Genomic DNA, 17,573 nt, shown 5'->3' on the forward strand with positions numbered 1-17,573 from the left:
AGAAAACTATTCTGATTCTATGAGCGAATGATGGCACCCTTCTCACTACCTGCGTCGGCACTGGTTGGAATGAACTGGGCAGAGGGCTCCTACCTCCCACAGCTGAAGGAACACGCCAAGTGGGCAAACGGAATGGAGGTTCGATGATTATTCAGAGATAGAAAAAGAAAATAAATAAAAAATGGACTGTGGATTTCTTGTGTTTCCTAGGGGCAATACTGGGAAAGATGTGGGTTAAGATCACTGTGATTAATGCAACGGAGATAACTAAGAAGTGTCCATTGACAGGGAGGCTAATTAGTGACTTCTCTGTTACTATTAAACAGTTTAAATAAAACAACCTGTTGACATAGGGAGGTTAACTAAACATGATCTTTTAGTGACAAGTAAATAACTACACAGGAGACCATTCTTTTCATCTTGAGCTAGGAGTATAAGCTATAAGAAAAAATATTCATTCAGATATGAAATATATGACCTTGACAGCCTAAAGCATGTTCTAGTATGATAGCTCATCTCTCTCCTAAAGGAGAACTGATAAGATTTACAGCTCTTAATGCATTAGGTAGATTACTGAATCTCAGCCAAGCAGAGTGAATATTATACCTGGTCCAGGCTGATAAGCCATTTTTCTCTACAGAGTAATTAACCATGTTTTAATAAACACTGATTACCTTAGCAGCTGGGATCTGTGGTAATCTGTATGTTGACTGCAATGCGTGCAGTATTTTAACAGGCTGGACCTGGGGTAGGCAAGCCACAGCACAACATTTCAGCATGTTTTTCTTGGCACTTCCGTGGGAACAAGCAGAGAGGATTATATTCATCACTGACATCACAGCTTTACTCTTCTGTGACAACTGAGTGGTTTTATTGACTGTTCTTAATTACAGCTACAGACAATGCATTTAAATGTATGTGGGTATCTAGGTGTCACTACTCCACCTCCTGGAGTTTGTCTACCTGGCATTATGACATCTTGCAAGAGCAAGAGTCTTTATCTTTGCATTTTGACCCCCCCCCCCCCAAAAAAAAAATACTGTTAACCCTTCAGACATTGCAAATGATACAGGTATGACTGTAAACAGTGCAGACCTGAGTATTATTTATAAATCAGAGTGCTAAGTATTAACCAGATTATACGGTTAATTGCTTTGTGCAAGTTTATCAAACCATCTAGATTTGAGTCCAGCTAGGGATAGCCGTAATGATTTATATAATATGAATTTCCTTGGTCACACCGATTAATGCCAATGTGACACCCTAAACCCCTGTAAAAATTGGAAAGTTTTGTTTCGTTTTTAGAACAAAGTTTTGGTACTTAAGAGTTTGTGGTTCTGACATTCTTATCCACCTATTAATTTTCTTGAATTGGTCAATCTTCAATATGCCATGGATGTGAACATTTTTTAAATGTTAGGTGACCGAAGGTGGGGCAACTGTATGAGGTTCTGATAAAAAAACAAAAAGTTATTTCTAGACTCACGGATGAGTAGGTACTGATGATGTCTTTCCATATATCATTTGTTGCAATATTCGTAACAAAAGGGATCTCCTGCCAAGGACAGCCCAACGTCTAGCCAGTACACCAAAGCCTTTTGTACTTATAGGCACCGTACATTGCACGTACGCTCCCCGTGCAAGGTGTAGGGCATAATGATGATGTATGGACACACACACACTCAGAACTTCTTTCCCGCCAGTCAGAAAACCATCACTGAACGTTGGTCTGAATGGCTTTCTTCTGTGCTGGTGACAGAGCAATTTTTTTCAGATAAGTGCCTTGTTGGGGTTTCTAGGGAAAATGTTAGTGGGGGAGGCAGATTCCCTATAAAGACTGTCACAACCAGTGTCTCTTCTATTTGGGTGCTTTCGACGACCATACGCAGTGTTCTATCTGCCAAGATTTTGATCCCAAGACCCAACACAGTCATCTCTCCTACTTTTAGCTTGAAAACCAGCATCTTAAGCTGTTGGCTCAAGGTGCTGTGGCAGAGTCATCCTGTCTCAAAGGTCAGCCATTGGACAAGGAAAATGACAAAAAACTTGGGTCTGATACAGCTGTTGTCTGCTTCCCTGGATGTCTTTCTCAAGACTTGTGAAAGCCTGGAGGGATAGTCCTGTAGTTGCTTCAGATTCCTCTGCCATGACCCCATCAGAGGCCGGCATGAATCTGACTTCTCACATGTACTCCAGACATTGAGAGGGGGAACCTAGGCTGATTACATCCGAGGGATTAAGGGGGATTCCGTAACTCTTAGTGAGGGAGGAGATCCCTACTATGCTTATAGAGTGTTGCCAAGGGTTTGACTCTCCTAGGGTGTTTCGTGCAGAAATCCCACAGGAAAAACAGAAAACCAAGTACATTTCTCCTGCAGGTAAGGATCCCCAATGTGACTGGCAGGATTTGTTTAAGGCTTTAAAGCCTCCTCAAGGGGTGTATGTGTCTGCCCCTTCCTGGTCTTTCACTCCTCTTAAAAGACTTGGGGAACTGGATTCCTCTATTCAGGCTCAGGATTCTAGTGAAGAGTCCTTAGCCTACTTTTCTCATATCCCTTCCCCCTTGAACTATGGTTCAAAGGAAGAGGATTTTATTAGTCCTGATTCCAATTTAAAAGAACTTTCCTGTCAGGAAACTGTTACCTGTTACTTCTTTAAGTGGATTGCTCTCAAGTTTTTGATATCCAGAAAAGGTATTATGAGCCCCTTCAGGTGGAGTATTCCAAATCATCTGCTCTACCCCCTGTTCTGGCTGCCCTCCTGGATACCTTTTCATCAGCTTCTTTGGCCATGTATTCTCAGCCTCCAACTCCCAAGAAACCTGACAGATTTTACACGGTGACTGATTACTGTAAACTTCTATATAAATGGCTTTCTGCTGATTCTTCTGTAGTGTCTGTCTCTTCTGACAAGCCCTCCAAGCTGTTGATCTCTACCAAGTGGCTTCCTTCAGCCAGAGGCAGTAGGGGCACGGAGAGGTGGGGCAAGACTATTTATACTGCTGAGATTTTATCTTTTAGGGCCACTAATTACCAGACTCGTATGACCCAGGTATGCTTTGGCCCTCCTTTCTCAGGTTTCTCAATTTCTGTTCTTCCTGACCCTGAAGGAAGGCTTCTGCCCTTTCCTTATGTGTTTCACCTCTCAAGTTGCCTGCCACTCTTTTAAATGCAGTTATGATGCAGCTTATTATGCTTCTTCCAGGGCTGCTGCATTTGGGTCTGTTATGAGGCATTACTCCTGGCTTTGTCTTCAGGCTTTGCCTGACTACATTAAGGCCAAACTACTGGATGCTCGTTTGGATAATAAAAATCTTTTTTGTGTTGTTGCTGCTGAAATTTTTACGTCTCTCCAGGATAAGAACAAAGCCTTACAGGGTTGAAACTTATATTTGTTTTGCCTATTACAAAGTTTCAGAGGAATTACCCTTCCAAGTCTGCTTTCGTTTGCAGGCGGTCTCATTCTCCGCTCAAAGGTAAAAAGATATCTGGATGTGTAGAGGGAGGGTGGCCTAATGGTTAAGGCGTTTGCCTTACAAACACAAGGTGCAGGGTTTGAGTCTCACAAGGGATAATTGGCTAGGCTTACAATGGCTCGCAAGGGCAGTTAGCTTAGTACTAACCTATAAACCTACCTCCTGCTAAGACTATTCAAACTCCTACTTCCCAGACATATACTTTTCAGGATAAACTGGGTTCCATTTGATAATTTGCTTCCCCTTTCACTCGGCCAGGTTCCCTTAATCTGTCCATCTTTCCCTATCCTTTCCAAATTGGTTAAGGATCACAACAGACTCTTGGGTACTGTCCATTATCCACCAGAGGTATTTCAAAGATTGGAACTCAATTACTCCCTTTCTGCTGATCCCTCAACCTCCTCTGAAGCAACTTCCTATTTTCCCAGAGGTGCTTCTTTCTGTGTTGATCCAGGGTACCATTCAAAGTGTATCCCCTGCCCAGGTAGGGAGGGTTTTTTATTCCAGAATGTTTTTGGTTCCAGGGAAGGGAAGGGAGGCACATGGAGACCAATTCTGGACCTTTCGCAGCTCAACACCTTTCTCAAGATTCCTTCCTTTTGGATGTTGTTCTTCAGACTATTTCCCCTTCTTCCCCAGGCCACTCTGGTCTCTCTGGATCTCAAGGATGCCTATCTTTATATCCCTAGTCCATCCCCCTTTCAAGAAATTTTTGCATTTCTCTTTCTTCATTGTATTTTCAGTTTGCTGCTTTGCCCTTTGGCCTCTCTACTGTACTAAAGGTATTCACCAAATGCCTCACTCCTGTCGTATTTTGCAGGATGAGAGGGGTTCAGATCTTTCCTTATCCGGACGATCTGCTCATTCAAGCTTTTTCCAATGAGGTTCTACTTCAGGATCTCCAGTTTACTATTTCCCTGTTGCAGAGTCTGGAGTTCACCATAAACTTTCAAAAATCAGCTCTGACTCCTCAGGATCATGTTCTTCTTAGTTGCAGGAGCCAGACCATCCCCATGCTGGCATTGTGCCTGCCCCAAGGCAGTGTCTCTTACTGCCTTTTTCCAGTCTCCCCTCCCTCTGGAGTCAGGCACTGCCAGGGACTTTCTCAGGGTCCCTGGCCATGATTGACATGATTCCCAGGCTTCCTCTGGCCAGGCTCCATATCAGAAAGCTACAGTGATACCTCAAAAGTCAGTGTGGTTTCAACACTGCCACTCCCTGGATTTCCCACTCCCCCTCCTCCCTTGTCTCAAGCTCACATTTCAGTGGTGGATTCATCAACTTTCCTTCAAACCACGGATTCCTTTCCAGGATCCAACCCCAACTCAAAAGCTTTTTACAGATGCCTCAGACGGGATGGAGGGCTTCCTTTAGCCCTTTCACGGTTCAGGGTCTCTAGCCTCTTCATCAGAGATCAGACCACATCAATATTAAAAAAAATGAGGGCTCCACTTCTAGCTCTTCAGGCTTTTCATTCAGCCTTTCATCCCGGGTCCCTCAACGTTTTCTCAGGCAGTATCACAGTGATGTGGTATGTCAACAAGCAAGGGGGTACAAGGTCCTACCTTCTTTGCAGGCTAGCTATTCAGGTCAGGGATCTAGCTGTCCAGTATTAAGTGACCCTTAGGCAGTTTACATTCCTTGGAGCACAACCTAGTGGCAGACACTTTGAGCAGGTCCAGCACACAAGCTTACAAAAAGATGCTTCACAGAGATGTGCTCCTGGTTATTGTCCACTGGTGGGGTATTCCTCAAATAGATCTTTTTCCTTCCCCTCTGAACAGATTCCTCTACTCTGTTCCACAGTCCCAAGTCCACTAGCTTGGAAAGTGGACACCCTGTCTTTTCATTGGAAGGGGGTGTTTCTGTACCCCTGCCCTCCTCTTTGTCTGCTTTCAACAGACTTGCACAAAATCAGGCAGGGCTCCCAAAATCTTGTCAGTGACTCCCTTTTAGCCCATACAGCATTGCTTTCCTATTCTTTCTCACTTGGCCTGGGGCAATCACCACAAGTTACCTCATCAGGTGGACCTTCACACACAAGACAAGGGGTCTCATTCATTCTCACTTGTCCACGCTTCAATTGATGATGAGGGTGACAGACTTTTCATCCTTTTCAGGCATTTTTTTCTGAAGACATGCTTTAGGTCCTGCAGAAGGACGGGAAGCCCATTACCAGGAAATCATATTTGCCTGAATGGAACAGATTTTCTATCTGGTGCCTCACTTGCCATAAGGATCCCCTATCTGCAAAGGTTCCTCTGTTTCTCTCTTATTTCCGTGATCTGCTCCATGCTGGGCTGGCATATTCTTCAGTTCAAGTTCACCTGTCAGCCGTTTCTGCTCGTCTGCCCTTGACTCCTTCTGTGGTCTCTAGATTTGAGGCTACACAGTTTCTTAAAAGTGTCCTTCATTTCAGGCCTCCCAGGAAGCCTATTACGCACTTGTAAAACCTCGGTTTTAATCCTGGAAAATTGACTCAGGCTCCTATTGAGCCTGCTACTTCACCTTGCTTACAGCAAAATACTTGGGAGACTGTTCTTCTTTTGGCCCTCTCTTCAGCCAAGACAGTTTCTGAACTTCGGGCTCTCACGGCTGTTCCTCCTTTCTAAGCTTTCCACAGGGACAGGGTGTCTGTTCGTACTAATCCTTCTTTTATGCCCAAGGTGGTCAATGTGTTGTCCCTTAATCAGTCTGTTCATCTGCCTTCCTTTTTTCCTTCTCTGCAGTGGGCCAGTGAGCAGGTTCTTCACACCTGGGGTTTGCATAAACGGCTCAATTATTATTTGGATCAAACTAAAGTTATTTGCAAATCTGAGCAGCTTTTGTTTCCTTTCACCCCACGTCTTTGGCTTTAGCTGTTTCTAAGCAGATCATCTCTTCCTGGATTTCTAAAGCCATTTCTTTTCATGATAAATGTCTTTCCTCGTCAGTAAATGCTCATTCTATCATGGCTGTTGATCCCTCTGGTGCCTTTTTCAGTGGTATGTATTCCAATTTCATCCTGGAAACTGCTACTTGGTGTTCTCTCCATATCTTCACTAAACATTATAAGTTGGATGTTATTTCCAGGGTTAAAGCTGGCTTTGTCATGGGTATCCTGCATGGGTTTCTAGAGGGCGGTTTGTGCCATCCTCCTCCCAGTTTTCTTCATGAGCTTTTGTACTCTCCCTTATTTCAGGAATACTGCAACAGTGATACGGAGGGACATAGAAAAGTTGTGTAAGATCTTACCATAACAATAGATGTCCTTCTCAGCACTGTTGCAGTATTTGCTCCCTCCCTCTTACACCCTCTACGCTAGCCTGTTCTTCTTACCCTCCTGGCTGAGGGGTTCTTCACTCTTTTCTCCTTCTAAATGCACATGTTTTTCCTTGTCCCTAGGGGCATTCTGTTCCTCCTGGGGCTTGTTCAGTTCTGAGTGAGTGCATCCATACATCATCTTTGTGCCCTATGCCTTGTTCAGGAAGCATACGAGTGACGTACGGCAACTGAACGTACTAAAGGCTTTGGTACACTGGCTAGATGTTGGGCTATCCTTGGCACGAGATCCCTTCTGCTACGAATACTGCAACAGTGAAGAGAAGGACATCTACTGTAATGGTAAGATTTTACACAACTGTACTTTCTCAGGAAATTCCTAGAATGTAAGGGTAGAACATCATTTCCGGGCTGGTTTTGGTCCTACCACTGTGTGATAAAATCTCAAATGTCATGATTTGGCTTGTAACATCATCTCAGAGAATGATCTACAGTTGTGTTGCTAGGTTATTAGTTACTGAACAACAATTCTCTACAATCTCTCCAGAAGTTTTTCTCCCCCTACTAATAATTTTTGGAAAATAGGAAATGTATGTATTAACTGCAGAATACTGGATATACACACTGCATACAAAACAGCATATGGGGTTATTATCCAAAATGGAATTTTACACACATCCCCCTATGTCCCATGCCATTTAAGCCAGGGGGATGCAAAATCCTTTGTGAATACCACATATTGCTTTTTATATTAATATATTATACAACTATGGGACAACACCTGAAACCCTAGCAAATATACAAAGGTAAGAGAAAAAAAGCAAACAGTGGTGAATCACCAGTCATCAAAATTCATGTAATTAGGGTTACAAACAACTGTTTATTTTAACATAAAAACAGTAGATGTTGCACATTGTATGGCTTCTCCAAAGGAGAATCCAGGGCCTCAAACATCTACCATACACAGATAGGCTAAAATCCCTATCCCTCTACTCAGTTTCATACAGACTCCTCAGAGGTGACCTCTGTCTGGCACACAAGGTGATCATGGAACCCCACCTTGATGGGACTGCTGCATATCCGCAAGTCAAGCTCCACTTGAATAACCAGCATGCATGGCCTCAACCTGGGCTATGACATCAACAGGACTTGTTGGTAGGGCAGATTTGTGTCCCAGAGGCTCCTTCATCTATGGAATAGACTGCCTCTCCACATCAAGCAGAGTACGTCTTTACCCCTTTTTAAGCGCAACCTGAATAACTGGATGGTAAACAGAAAATATACCCCTGGGATTCCACCCATGTTCCCTCTGGACAGGGGCATTGGGTGCTGATTTGTCTAGACATGGGCTAAACTATTGGCTAGGCTTATAACAGCCTCAGGGCCAATAGCCTAGTAACCTCCTATGATCGTATGAATCAACAGCATGAAGAAACTGCCAGAGCATGTTTGAAGAATTCTAGCACATTAATGACACAGCTGCATCATTACCATTATAATATGCAGTTTAGACCAGCATATTATAATCCAGTTCTCACGTGGGAGAAAATATTCTTCTACTTGCTACACAGTACATGTACACACGTGTGTAATGTGCATACATCTATACACAATGTTAAAGTGGTGCTGTAGTTAGCACTGAAACCACATGGTGCACAGTCCTCCAGTTATGTTCTTGGCTGGGGTGCGTTCTGCATGGAGTCTACATGTACCTGTATCTGATTTACTCCAGATTCTCTGTTTTCCCCCCATATCTCAAAGATATGCTGAGGTGCGAAGACTCTCTAGACTGTGTGTACGTATGTATACATGTACATTCTCGTGTGAAAACAAAAATGAGTGCACATATCCATCAACAGAGTGGCATGAGATAGGTTCCAGCTTTCCCATGGCCCAAAACAAGATAAAATGAATACTGGAGAGGCAAGAATGAACACAAATAAGGATGACCTGCTTTAGCACTTTATCTGAACTGCTTGGAACAGTAGTAATTATTTATCAAAAATTAAAACTAGCTATCCTTAACTGTCAGCACAGAGTTTAATTTAGAAACATATCCACATATGCACTGTAAATGTGTTAATATATGACACAACCAAAAATGCTATTTCAACGGTGAAAGCAAAAAATATATACTTAGCCACCATGACCTTTTGCATTTAATGCAAACGAGTAGAAAATGTGTAAATGCTAAAATCTTCGAAACCATTTAAAGTAGCAAATATTGGGGATAGAGTAGCATTTACTCCTTTACTGCAAGCTAAAATTGTCTTATACGAGTTCCACCAGGGGGTATGAAACCCATTATAACCAGTGTAGCTAGTTGTACTTAGCTAAATGTTGTCCCTGTCTGTACATCTGAAAAAAAACTTGTTTGAGTAATATTTCATAACAATAACTTAGTTCAGTTGACACATGCAGCTGACTACCCCAGAACCAAGACAGGAAAATGGAATTCTAAAAACTATATAGCATTACGTGGTAATCAAGCTATCAAAGCAATTGCTACAAGTTTCCATTAAAATTTACTTACAGTACTGCTTACCTTTATGCACATCCATACTGACATTGGAAAGGTGAGAAATGTGAAAAATCCTGAAATTATTACTAAAATCCATTCGCAAAATCCAAGACCTTCGCTGATTTCCTCTGCAAAGCAATAGGATATTTGTTAATTTTAAAATGTAAACTTTTATACAGAACAGCAAGAAAACATGCTAAATACACTTGCATGCATTCACCAACACAGAGGATTACAGTCCTCACTATGGCACAGGTAACCCAAGTTAAATTACAATTTCAGGAGCTTGACACCGCAGACAGGGAGGATGGATGTGGCCCATTATGGGGGGGGGGGGGGTTAACATGCTCAAATGCAAAAGTGCATGGTCTGAGTTCCTTAGCGGAGACTACGGACAACAATATACAGTGTCTCTTGTGGGTGGACAAGATGTCATGCTGACATCAATCCCTTGCAGAAGTTAGAGAAGGCACAACCCAAATCTCCATTGCATAATCAACTCACAGCTTGTCACTGAAGTGAACAAAAATGGGGTTACGGCCTAAAAATGCAGAACCACTGCTTGTGACTGCCTTAATGATGACCCCAGCCAGTTGACCCTCAGTCCTGGTGACTGGGGAACCAAATGGTCTGTGAGAACAAAGGGGACAATTGGCTAAGAGGGGGCTGATTATAGGAAGGGCAAATTTGAGCAAAAAAAGTTTCATTGTAGGATACTACTTCAAACTACAATTACAAATTAATTTTTATGTATCTGTTAGCTGGGGAATCTCAGTGCAGCAAAGTATTTCTTTCATAGATGGGAGCCAAGAAAAGTATCTTACCTAGAGTCACACAGCATGCATGCATGTGGAAACCAGGGTATGGTAGTCAAGACTAGACGTCAAAGCTACTTATAGCCTTAACCCCTTTGTACTATACCGAATGAGCTGGACAAACCGTTACACAGCAGAAAAAGACAGCTATGTGAAATACTCTGTATAAATGAAGGTTTGGGGTAAATATAGGGACCGGTCTAACAGTATGAACACTGACTCTAGATGATGGTCACTGCTGATGTGACACCCCCAACCCATGTACAAAATAGGAAAAAGGAGGTTGATGTCAATGTTGATAAGAACACATCTGTCAGAAGAAGGTCCACCTCTAGTAACTTGGGGGTTTACAACACAGGCCTTCGGTTGTGTTGGTAGATAAAATTTTCTCAGACTAGTGCTACCTTGGAATCGCCTTTCTCTAGTTTTAAGCTCAGGAAAAAAGCTGACAGCTAACCCACTGAATAACACATCAGACAGGCAACATAGTCTGTTATTTTTTTCCACATGGACTCGGCTGTACTCTTGTAGTTCCTGAATTGCCTAGCGACATTCATACACTGAAGAAAAATACTCACCATGATTTGTTTAAGCTGGGAAAACAGTGGGACTGAATAGCACTGGTTGCTGTAGCTACTTCTTCACAAAGGATGGATTAGTTTTGATAGTATCACCTTCTTTATGGAAAATCAGACCAGGAGGTTTTACTGAAACAGCCTGCAGGGTATTGTGAAATGATAGCCATCTTGGACTCTGCATATATTCCTCAGATTTATACAGTTGTAGGTTTGTTAAAGGACCACACTTACAGTCCTTTGAATTTCAGTAGGTACCCAACAGAGAGGTGCACATTAAGTATCTGAGTAGATGAATCACACAGGGCAGTATCCAACAAAGTAACATATATCAAAAAACACAGGAGAATGGAGTAAAGGAAGAATCCATTCAGATCGAGAACATTACAGCATGAGAATCCAGATGCCTCTTCCTTTACTGATGAGACAGCAGTGTCTTGAAGGGAAAGGAACTTCATCTGCTGCACTATGAGGTATTACTGAAGAGGAAATAACATCTGCCTGAGCCAAATGGAGTATAATAAAATCACTTTGACCTTGTGAAATCTGGCTTTCTAGATGAAACTTCTCAAAAGTGGGCAAAAGTAGAGAAGAATAAATGCCCACAAGTGGGCTAGAAAGAAAAAGAACATTTTGTGCTGGTTAAGAATGCAAAAGGTCCCTTATAATGATGCTCCCATCTAGGAAAACTCTGCTGGGAACTAATGAACTTAAGGATTATTCATTCGAGAGGTATCAGAAGGCAGTGATCAAACCTATCTGTCAGAAGCTGGCTTCACCTAGATGTGACTCATTTCAAGGAAGTGCCTGTTTGTTCAGACCAATACCACATGCTCTAAAGGCCTCAAGGCACAAAAAGTAAGACTAACTGCTCGTTTGTTTAGATAACAGACTGCAGCCATATTGACTGTCTTGACTGGCAGGGTACCCACTGGAAGGGAATTCTAGAAGGATTGCCAGGACAGCAGAACGGTTCTGATTTTTGAGATACTGATGTATAACTGAGACTCTAGGATGACCATGTCCCTTAAGCTGTCTGCCAAATGAAGTGCACCCCACCAAACACCAGACACATCCATGGTTACCCTCACCAGAGTTAGTAAATGAAAGAATTCCCCTAGCTAGAATCTTGGACGAATTTATCCACCAGCCAAGGTGACCGTAGCAGACTCTGAACAGTGCCAATGTAAGGGAAATTTAATTAGCTTGCGGAAACCACTGGACTACTTATTTGGACACACAGACTCCATTGGACATAGTCATAAATTACTTTATTCACATCAAGCTTCACTAGAGTGTTAACCATGAACAGTAAGGGCACCATTAACTCCAAGTTCTGAGGCACACTTCTGTCAGTGTGTGTTACAATGAAACAGACCAAAAAAACTGCCTAGTGCATAGACAGAATCTTTTCTGTTGCTTGTAACATTTGAGCCGCACAAAACAAAGTAATATGTAATTTACTGCATATGCTCAAACTACATTTTGCATTAAACATCTATATTCTGAAATGCATTTTATTCACATGAAATAGTACATATGGATGGTCACATATGAATGCTTGTAAATCACAGATCAGGGAAGCTATATTTAAAGACATCAAGAATAAAAACTTCCAAGAAAATAATTCACTACCCCTTAAAGCCTGTTGTTCAAAGGGATAAAATGCTAAATTCTCTAAAATAAAACTGAAAATGGAATTAACAGACACTCCAGCAATTTTATGAAAGTTAGCCACTGTCTTAAATTAAGCTAAAAATCTCTTCCTTGTGGCAGACCTTCTAGCCTCAGCCGTACAAACCCATGAAATAAGCAGAGAATAAAGGAAATAATATCTTTACATTAAAGGAGGTTTGTGGGCGGAAACTGTTTTAAAATACAAAAACAAAAATTTACCTTTTGATAACACTGTAGTCAATGTTGTACTTGCACTAGTGGATAGAGCCATTCCCATACTTGGTTAAAGAAGATGGAGCTATTGCATGCCAATAAGCTCAGATAATTTTGCCACATAAATGGCACTGCCAAGCACTTCAAGTGGTGAATTTTCCAAAACAGGTTTGGGAAAAAAAAATTCTGCAGTACTCTTGAGATCCCTAACAATTAAGAACATCTATTAATTTGTTTCTTCATTTTTCTGTTTTAAATCAATTTCAGCAAAGTCCTCCATTAAGTGCAGTCATAAAAGTGAAATGAAATGACTCCTCCCAAATGTTAAGTTTTATTAATTGCATTTGTTAACCAGGAAAGTCCAACTAGGCAGAGGCCCCTTTTCAACAGAGACCTAGGGATAAAAGCTCCACATGGTACACATTAAAGATTTGTACATGGTATAGAACAAAACAGCATTTTACAAGTGTATACATAGTTTAGATATTTTGTAAAAGTTTATGCACAGGACAGAGAAGTCATTCAATAGTATTTTGAAGTCTGCATAGTAATGCAGTCACTGCAGATAGCTAAGGCATAGATATGGATTACGTTTCTTTTTTTTTCAAAACAAGTTTATTGTTTTAACATATAAGAGAAATATCATAACAATTTTATACAAATAATTAAAAATAGGTATTATTATAATATTCAACAAAACAACTAAAGTATTTACAAAGACATCCACTACAATCAGATCAATTAATTAAACTAAAATACTGTGCTATTGAAATTAGAAATTTTTTAACAAATTTTGTAAATTATCCCATACAATAAAATGTGATGTTTTTCTAGTTGTTCTCATTCTAATTGTGCTTATTTCCATATGACACATTATATTCATAACATTTTTAAATTCATTGAACGAAGGAGGTGTATCTGAAATCCAATTTCTAGTTATTATTTTCCTAGCCACTGCTAGGATAGACCATAACAAGGGAAGCTTAATCTTTTAACACTTTGAGGTACAGGTGTGTTGAATAATATAAGAGACTTAGAAATAATGAAATTATCTGTAAAAGAGCCTGCAAAATTAATTAATTGACTTCCAGTATTCTTTCAACTTCATACAGTCATAAAACATATGAGCCCAGTCAGCATTAATTTCTACATTACATCTCTTACATAGATTATCTTTATTATTAATTGTATTCATCATCAAAGGTGTATAAAAAGATCTATGTAAAAATTTCCATGTATAAAGTCTCCAGACAATGGAAGATGTAGTTCTATAAGCAGATTCCAATATATATTGTTTATCTTGTTGAGTTGGTGGGTCCCCATTAATAGAGGTGAAATAATTCCAGTATGAATCTACATTGTAAAAAGTTTCTTGTCTGATAATTTTATGTATATATGAAAGTTTACCTTTATCAGAAACTTTATGCTGTAAATTTATTATCAAGTAATCAATCAGTTTTGGAATAGATTCTTTAACTGTTATAGACATTAGATCTATTCTATCAGTGAGATGTTGTCTAAAGATCTGAACCTCTAACCAGCAAGTTTCTCTTAGATCAAATTCTTGTTTTAAGAAATCTAGATTTTAACTTTATTATCAGATATCAGCTGATACCAGTACTTTAGATTATTATCTATAGCTAAATGAGCTCCTTCAGAAGTAGATGACATAAGCATACCCTGAGTATAAATTATAGGAATACAATAAAATTCCATTCCCTATACTTAGGGTGCATGAATATAAAGTTACAATAACTAATAATAATATTTAATGGGTAACAGACCATATGTTTAGGTGTAATAGGTGAAGTACAAAATTCCTTTAGCAACCACAACATGGAGTTATTTATAATCATATTTTTATGTGTTAAGGAGATTTTCATGAAGTGCATACTAATTAGCTCCCAATAATCTTTCCATTTTGCGACATATGACCGATCTATTAATAAAGTAATAACTTTTATAATAGAAGAGATAATATATAAATTAAAGTCTGGAAAAGAAATACCCCTTGAGACCAGCTATTAGTATGTTTCTTTAATGCAATCCTAGGTCTATTAGGTGCCCATAAGAAATTTAACATTAGTGTATTCAGTTTCTTGATAGTTATTTTTGTAGGTGAAAGTATTATTGATTGTATTAAGTATAAAATCTTGGGGAATATTATCATTTTAATAATTGTAAGTCTCTCCTCCATAGTAAAAACAATATTATTCCAGGTATTAAAAAGATTTTGTATATTAAGAAAACAGGTATCATAGTTATTATATATAATAGATTTAATATCTTTAGATAGTATTATACCTAAATAAGTTATCTGACCTGAGTTGGGTACATATTTAGTAAAATCACTAATGAGAGTATTTTTCGTGTATATATAGGTAGTATTTTAGTTTTTCTTCATTGAATATTAAACCAGAAATACTTTTAAAATTCATCATTTTATCAAATAAAGACTGCATAGAAGAATTAGATCCTGCTGATGTAATTAGAACATCATCTGCAAAAGTTGAATTTTTGATGTTGTATTTTCTTCTATTTCAAAACCCTCTATGTCAGTACTGTTTCTAATCAAATTAGCCCAAGGCTCCATTACTAAAGTGAATAATAGTGGAGAAAGTAGACATCCTTGCTTTGTACCTTTAAGAATGGGTATTTTTGTGAAACATATGTTCCTACCTTAATATAAGCCAGCGTTCCTTTGTATAAATGCTCAATTAAATTTACAAATGCATCAGAGAAATTTGTGCATTTCAGTAAGGTAAACAGATAGTCCCAACTTACTGAATCAAATGCTGAACCTATATCAAGACTAATAAGTGTTAAATCTTTCTTTTTCCTATTTGCAAAATCAATTAATGTTAAAGTTCTTCTTATATTATCAAAAGTATTTCTATTTACAATGAAGCCCGTCTGATCTATGTCTATAATGCCGGGATAATTGTCTTCAATCTATCAGCAAAAATACTCATAAACATTTTATAATCAACATTAAGTAATGAGATGGGTCGATATGAAGAACATCTAGTTGGATCTTTATTAGGTTTTAAAATTGGTGAAATAAATGTATATTGCCAAGATGGGGGTTATTAACTCAGTTTGGGCCAGAATAAAAACCTTATGTATTAATGAATATGTAGTTTTAGAAAGGATTTTATATATCTCTGGTATAATACCATCATTACCCGGTGCTTTGTTTGATTTAAGCTTATTTATTTGTGTAATAACTTCTGTATATGAAATACTCTTGTCCAATAGTTTAATCTGTTGTTTATTAAGCTTTTTATTCATGTTTGTGGTTATAAACTCCTTTATTTTATCTTTAGGTTCCATGTTAATGTTGTTATGGTTAATCTTGTGAAAGTGATTTCTAAATTCATCCAGTATTTCTGGTATACTAGAAACATTCTTCTTTTCCTTAGAGAAAAGATTTCTTTGATATGGTTTTGTTTATTCAATCTTTTGTTTTATTTTTAAGTCTATGTAAGTATTTGGGGCTTATTGAATAAGACAAAAACTTGTATTTCTCTAAAGTTATTTTAACTTTATGAGTTAAAATTTCTTTGTATTTCTCATTTAGTTTGTTTATTTCTTCAATAACTTTCTTGTCCATAATATTTTCTTTATTATTATGTTTATGAGTCTAGTTTACTTTGAATATCTAACAATTCCTTATCCCAAGATTTCCTTTTGTTATTATACCATCTGATACTTTGTCCATATAGATATGATTTTAAGGCATCCCAAACATAGACAATGGAGACTTCAGGAGTATTATTTATGTCTAGAAAATGTTGTACTTCTGAAAGTATATATTCTTTATAGTCTTTTAGCTGAGTTAAGTATGCTGGTATCCTTTTGATCTGAACATTATGAGTATTTTTATCATGAATTGAAAACAATTGTGTTATGATCAGATATAGGACATGAAATGATTTTGGAATTAATTAAATCTGTTACCATCTGGTTAGAAATAAAGACCCTATCTATTTTTGAATAAGTTTTGTATCTGTTAGAAAAAAAAGGTGTATGGTAATGATTTTGACTCTATCTGATTATTAATATCATTCAAATGATAAGAATTAGCAAAATCATTTAAATGTTTTGCATTAGATGTAATTCTTCTTTTCTTTATAGTGGTAGTATCACTTTCATGTAGTATACAATTAAAATCACCAGCTAAAATAATATCCCCTACAGAGAATGATATGATCTTATCAATATGATGTTTCACTGTATTAATACCAATTCCAGGTATCCAATATACATTAATTAAAGTGTAAGTCTTCCCATTAATTTGTATTGTAACCATACAAAACATTCCTTTGTCATCCTGATAAGACTTAATGGTTTTAGGAATGGGCATACTTTTATTCCATAAAATAGCCACTCCTCTTTTTTTCTGAGTGTGCTCTGAACTAACCAATACTGTACACTTATTAGTGGCTAGTTTATCAATATCTTTTTTCAAGAGATGGGTTTCTTGCAGGAAGACTAGATTGGCCTTGTGCAGATTAATGTATCTTATTAGGCTTGCCCTTTTACACGGATTATTCAATCCATTAATGTTTAAAGAAATTCCTTTTAAAGATGTTATTTGGCATTTTTAAAACTCAAGAATCTTATGATCGAAATAACAAATAACAAGATAAATAATGTTACATCTCCTCTTTTAGGTGTACCTTTAAACATAGCTGTATTTATTAAATCTCTTATGGGATTTTGTATAGGATTCAATTTTGTTTGTAGTGACAATGAGTGTACAAAATATATTGTGGATGTCAAAACTATATACATATAACAATGAACAAGTGAAAATAATGTAAGGATTAAACCTTGCATCCCGCCTGGAGTTGAAAACTCCAACTTAGAGCAGTATTTACTACTCAAGTTAACCCCCTACCCTAAGCAGCAGTACCTCAGCTACCACCTTATCAATTTAATACTAGTTATATTTAACTGAGGTTAACAGTTTTCAATTCAATTATCTATCAAGACAAACTACACATTTTGGTAAAACAGCATCATATAAACTA

General features: G+C 38.3%; 1 protein-coding gene and 1 long non-coding RNA gene across 2 annotated transcripts in view; one reads left to right on the forward strand and one right to left on the reverse strand.

Annotated features, from left to right (window-relative positions):
* LOC122790464 overlaps positions 1 to 17,573 on the forward strand; it is a 676,350-nt gene that overhangs the window by 335,552 nt on the left and 323,225 nt on the right. The gene's annotated exons all lie outside the window — the stretch shown is intronic.
* The window catches only part of STOM (stomatin), a 279,729-nt gene that overhangs the window by 167,913 nt on the left and 94,243 nt on the right, over positions 1 to 17,573 (reverse strand). Inside the window, exon 2 of the mRNA XM_044058009.1 lies at positions 9,282 to 9,385. Coding sequence (XP_043913944.1) covers positions 9,282 to 9,385 — 104 coding nt within the window. The remainder of the gene's footprint in view (positions 1 to 9,281; positions 9,386 to 17,573) is intronic.

Source organism: Protopterus annectens, chromosome 16.part0, assembly GCF_019279795.1.
Source record: "Protopterus annectens isolate FY-2018-M chromosome 16.part0, PAN1.0, whole genome shotgun sequence".
NCBI classification, from domain to species: Eukaryota; Metazoa; Chordata; order Ceratodontiformes; family Protopteridae; genus Protopterus; species Protopterus annectens.